The 6,108-nt window shown below is 35.8% G+C and overlaps 1 protein-coding gene across 1 annotated transcript in view; it reads right to left on the bottom strand.

Moving 5' to 3' along the window:
* Nucleotides 1–593: 593 nt before the first annotated feature.
* LOC102864652 (chromosome unknown open reading frame, human C4orf47) overlaps nucleotides 594–6,108 on the bottom strand; it is a 38,757-nt gene continuing 33,242 nt past the window's right edge. The window contains exon 7 of the mRNA XM_006882246.1: nucleotides 594–642. Coding sequence (XP_006882308.1) covers nucleotides 594–642 — 49 coding nt within the window. The remainder of the gene's footprint in view (nucleotides 643–6,108) is intronic.

The following is a 6,108-nucleotide window of genomic DNA, read 5'->3' as shown; positions in this document are numbered from 1 at the left end:
AAAAAAAAAGTGCAATGCAAAGTGAACCGGGAAAGGGAGGAGGAGGGAGGAAAATGTACAACAAATGAATGGATTTTTTAAAATAATTTATTTTGAAAAAGTTAAAGTTTTTAAATCATAAACTACATTTTAAGATTCTGCTCAAAAAATCAATTAGGTCTTTGCATTGAATCTGATCCATTGTGACTACAGACCTAAACACAAATCAATCTAAAAAACCCTCATTGCTTTCCATTTGGAACTGACTCATAGTGGGTTTTGAAGGCTGTAAATCACCCAGGAGATTTCCCTCTTTCTCTGCAGAGCTGCTGAGAGTTCTAAACTGTCCAAGATCTAAACTGAGAGATCTAAACACTGCCTTTGGGTTAGCAGTGAAACTCCCTAGGGCCTATGCCACTAAAGCTCCCCAAACTAGATCAGTAATAATTATCAGCAAAGACTATGTATTCATTAAGTAGTAGTAGTAGTAGTAGTAGTAGTAAAACAAAGAAGATTTTATTGCTGCAGGTAACATTTTGTTTTAAATGCTCGAGCTATTCACTCCACAACATGTTTTTAAACAAGGATCTAGAAAGCTATTTGTCTTCCAGTTGTTAATAGGACTGTACTGAAGCAGTCTTGTAGTTCTTCATATTTAGTGCCCTAAAATGGAAACATAAGTACATATTTTATTTTATAGATCCAGGCAATGTGTCTGTACATTCTGTAAAAACTTTTGTATTAAAACCTTTTCATAAAATTACATATATAATTCCACTGGGAGTCAAATATACTTAGAAAATGTCATGTAAGAAGGAAAACAAATATGGAATCAATTTTAAAGACTGTTGTTGAGAGGTTTATGAGGTTTAAAATTGGATAAAGGACACTAAAACTTCATTTTTTGTTGTTGCCATGTACTGTTGAATCAGAACCGACCCATAGCTAACCTTCTGACGGGCTTTCAGAAGTAGTTAATTGCAGAGGAGGAGATTGCTCGTCCTTCTCCCACAGAGCAGATGGTGACCTCGAACTATGTGCCTTTGGGATTTCAGCTCAGCTTCTTGCCAGTAGGCCACCAGAGCTCCCTGAAACTTCATTTAGGATTATATTTATGATATTATAAATGTTAATAGATTTCCCATAAACTCAAAATTACTAAACACAAAAACTTTGTGAATTTGAATTACTAAAAACTTCAGATGTTTCAAAAGTTACTCTTCCCTTTTCTCCCTGCTCCAGACATATACATATAAACAGACATTTTAACACTTTTTTTTAGGTCTGTTTTCTGGGTAGAAAACAACAAACAAAGACTCTGAACAAACTTCTCACCAAAATTTTATTATTTATCCATTTGAGGTGATTATGTTAAGAGAGCACTAATTTTATTGTCTGTTATATAGTCTTTCTACAATCGGTAAAGTTGGGCAGACTGGTAATAAGTGATCACCAATAGATAAAGGTCTAAGTACTCAGAATGAAAAAATCACTATCTTCCAGTGTCCAAGTCCAGTACCCTAGCAACAAGCTCATACAGAATAACTGCTATAAGCAACATATTAAATTACATAAATTTACTTTGATAAATAGAGGAATCATTTAACTCTGCAAAGAAAACTTAGTGGTACAACTTATTGGCTTCTACTTATTCTTGCTATTTTTTGTTAGGTGACATTAAGCTAAGTACAACCGATAGTGACCTTATGAACAACAGGGCTCAACCCTGTCCTGTTATTTTTATTCTTTCAGGGAATTTTAATTTTTCTGTGTCAAAATCACTGGTATTTATTTTCTCTAAAAAATTGTCACCAAAGTGCTATGAAGAGTAGATTAAATGTGTATGAATTTAATGTCTCATAGCCATATTTATGCTAGCTTATTGATATTGTTATATTCATCATGTTTATTAAGATATTATTTAAATTTTTTCCAAAACCTGTTCTTGTAAGCCCATGTATATTTCACATCAGCAAAACAAAGTAGGCTTGGATATGAATTAGCTAAATGCTCACTAGGATAAGGACCACACACTTCACTAACATCAGCTAACTTAAAATAAAGCCTGTTTTCAGTGCTTTTATATTAATTATCTAATTTAGCAATTCTGTTTAAATTTGGAGCTATCATAACTATTTAGAGCTTTTGTAAAGGAATTTCATATTCTAAAGAATAGGAATTCCAGCACCACAACAAGATAAAGGTAAATAATCTAATTGAAAAATGGGCACAGGATATGAACAGACACTTCATCAAAGAAGACATTCAGATGACCAACAAACACATGAAGAAATGTTCAAAATCCCTAGCTCTAAGAGAGATGCAAATCAAAACAACTATATCATCTCATCCCAGTCAGAAGAGCAAAATTTAACCGAACAGCAAGCAACAAATGCTGGCAAAGTTGTGGAGAAACTGGAACCCTTATTCACTGTTGGTGGAAGTGTAAAATGGTGCAACCACTGTGGAAAGTGGTGTGGTGCTTTCTCAAAAAGTTGCAAATAGAGATACCATTTGACCCAGCAATTCAAATACTGGGAATATACCCTAAAGAGACCATAACCGACATCCAAGCAGATATATTCACACCCATGTTTGTTGTAGATTTGTTCACAATAGCAAGGAGTTGGAAACAATCCAAGTGCCCACCAACAAATGAATGGATAGAGAAGATGTGGTATATTCACACAATAGAATACTAGGCTGCTTTGAAAAATAAGGAACTCATGCAATATTATTCAGAATGGGTGAGCCTCGAGGACATTATGCTGAGTGAAATATCTCAGTCACAAATATTGCATGGTGCCACTGTTGTTGAATGGGACTGACATCAGTGTTGGGGTGAGACTGATAAAAACTGGATAAATTATGTATACTGTATCGAAATAGATGAGAGAGAGAACACTTTAAAAGTGATATATGATAGGGTAGTATGGTTATCACAAGAGTCCAGAATGAAGGTTGCATAGTGGTATGCACTCAGTCAAGAGGGGTGGGGATTGTATACCAATGAAAGAATTTTTATTTTACTTTTCAAAGAGAGGAGCGAACTTGGGGGGAGGAGGGCAGGGGGGAAAAAGTGCAACAATGAATGAATGGAAACCCAAAATCTCTGTAAATATTCATTAAAATTGATAAATTGTTTTTAAAAAAGAATAGGAATTCCAGAATACTTGATTAATCTTATGTGGAACCTAAGTTTTTCAAATAGAAAAAGGAGATACTGCGTGATTTAAAATCAAGAAAGGTATGCATCTGGGCTGTATCCCTTTGCTCTACTTCTTCAGCCTGTATACTGTGAAATTAATCTGAAAAACCAAACTGTATGGAAAAAGAACATGGCATTAGAATTGGTACAATCTGCAATATGCATATGACACAACCTTGTTTGCTAAAAATGAAAAGGACTTAAAACACTGATGACGATCAAAGAGTACAGCCATCAATGTGGACTACACCTCAGCATAAAGAAAACAAAACTGAACCATTAAGAACATCATAATAAACAAACAAAGACTGACGTTGTCAGGGACTTCATTTTACTTGAATTCACAATCAAAGCCCATGGGAACAGGAGTCAAGAAATCAAACAATTTTTCACAGATTTGGGGCAAATCCGAAAAGACCTTTTTGAAGTGACGAAAAGCAAAGATATCATCTGAAGACTAAGGCACACCTGACTCAAGCCATGGTATTTTCAATTGCCTCATATGCATGTAAAGTGAGAAAGACTGAAGAATAATTGATATATTTCAATTATGGTACTGGAAAAGAATATTGACTATACCATGAACTATCAGAAGAACAAACAAAAGTCTTGGAATGAATATGGTCATACTCTGTTTTTCACATACTTAGGACCATGTAATCAGATGGGACCAGTCCCCAGAGAAGGTCATTATGCCTAGAAAAGTAGAGTCATTGGGAAATAAAAAAAGGAAGACCTTCAACATCTCCATTTCAGAAACATACAATGGTAACATATATCCTTAATTGTGTTTCAAATATCAAATATGATAGGGAACTGCCAGAAGTTCAAGCAGAATTTAGAAGAGGCTAAGGCACCACCACGTATAATATTGCTGACATCAGATGTATCCTGGCTGAAAGTAAAGAATGCCAGAATAATGTTTGGGGGTGGGGCAGAGGGGGAAATGTGCAACAATGAATGAATAGAAATCCAAGTTCTTTATAAACTTTCATTAACATTTCAATTTTAAAAAAGAATGTTTTCTTTGTGCTTTAATGACCATGCAAAGGCATTTGACTTGTGTGATGTTACTCTAGAATTTTTTTGTATTTGATAATTGAGAAGATATTTTTAAAAAGGAAGTACCTCCATAGTAACAGAAATTGTTTTCTGAGGTTTTGTTTTGTGCTTTTCTTTTTTTTTAATGGAATATACTGAATAGCCTCTGTAAAGCCATTTCAAGAAAAGGTGATCCAACAGAGTGTGGAAATTATCAAACAGTATCACTAATATCACATCTGTGGAAAGAATCACTGGAGAAGCTCAGTATCAGCTGTGAAAACTAGGCCAAGAACTGACTGTGGAACAGACCATCCACTGCTCATATGCAAGTTCAAACTAAAGCTAAAGAAAATTAGCTTAAATCCACAAAAACCAAAATTTGACCTTGAGTCTATGTCACCTGAATTTAAAAATTATTTCAGGAACAGTTTTGAGGCCTTGAACACTAATGAAGGAAGACCAAATGAGCTTTGGAAGGATTATCAAAAAGGTCATTGCAAAGACAGAAGAGGAAGAAAAGACTGAATGGATGTCAGTAGAGACTCTAAATGTTGCACTGGAGCACCAAGAAGCCAAAGCAAAGGGAATGAATCCAAAAGTTAAAGAGATAAACAGAAGATTTCAAAGGGCAGTTTGAGAAGACAAAGCAAAATAAGAAATACCACATGCAAGCAAAATATTGCTGAAGATTGTTTTTTAAAAAACAACTGGATTAGTCGAAATCGACAGAGAACTACTAGAAGTGCAGTCTGGGTTTAGAAGAGGCCACGGCAGTAGGGACATTGGCTAATGTCAAATGTATCATGGCTGAAAGCAGAGAGTACGAGTTGAATGTCTATCTGTGTTTCATTGACTATGCAAAGGCGTTTGATTGTGTGGATCACAACAAATTTTGACTAACACTGAGAAGAACAGAAAATCTAAAACACTTTATTGTGCTCATGCAAAACTTATATTTGGACCAGGAAGCAGATCTCAGAACAACAAAGAAACATTACATGGTTCAAAACTGAAAAAGGAGTGTGTCAGGGTTGTGTCCTGTCTCCATAGCTCATGTAGAACAGATCATTTGGGAAGCTGGACTTTATTAGAAGGAAGGTGGCATCAGGGTTAGAGGAAGACTCGTCAACATCCTGCATTATGCAGATAGCACAACCTTCCTTGCTGAAATTGAGGAGGACCTGAAGCATTTGTTGCAGAAGGTCAAGGACTGCAGTTTTCAATATGGATTGAAGATCAACATCAAGAAAACCAAGATTCTCACCACGGGACCAAGTGGCAGCATCATGGTAAATGGAGAAGAGATTGAGATTTGTTCAAGTCCACAATCAATACTCTCAGCATTAGAGTCAATAAATCAAAAGATTAATTACATTGGAGAAAATCTGCTGTCTAGGATATCTCCAGAGTGCTAAAAAGCAACAATGTCAGTCTAGAGACTAAGGTGCTCCTGATCTAAGCCACAGTCTTTGCAATTATTTGTTATGCAGCTGGACAATGACTAAAAGTGACAAAAGAAGAATCTGTGTTTTTAAGTTGTGGTGCTGGAGAAGAGCACTGGCCAAACCATGGACTGCCAAGAGAATGAATAAGATCTATCCTGGGGAGGGTGAAACAAGGTTGTTCCTTGAAAGTAAGAATTTTTAAGCTATGTCACACATACTTTGGGGCATGTTGCCAGGAGAGACCAGTTCTTGCAGAAGGACTCAATGCATGGAAAGGTGGAGGGACAGCTCAGGAGAGGGAGATCTTGGATGAAATGGATTGACACAGTAACTGGAATAATGAGGGTAGGTGTGTCAGAGGCAATGAGACTGGCTCAGGATAAGGTAGGGTTCAGAGCTATTCTTATATAAATTTGCAATTTATAAATTGCA

Source organism: Elephantulus edwardii, unplaced genomic scaffold, assembly GCF_000299155.1.
Source record: "Elephantulus edwardii isolate Elephantulus edwardi_28Jun2011 unplaced genomic scaffold, EleEdw1.0 scaffold00018, whole genome shotgun sequence".
In the NCBI taxonomy this organism is placed as follows: domain Eukaryota; kingdom Metazoa; phylum Chordata; class Mammalia; order Macroscelidea; family Macroscelididae; genus Elephantulus; species Elephantulus edwardii.
The sequence above is the reverse complement of the archived record's forward strand: the minus strand, read 5'-3'. Positions and strand labels throughout refer to the sequence as shown.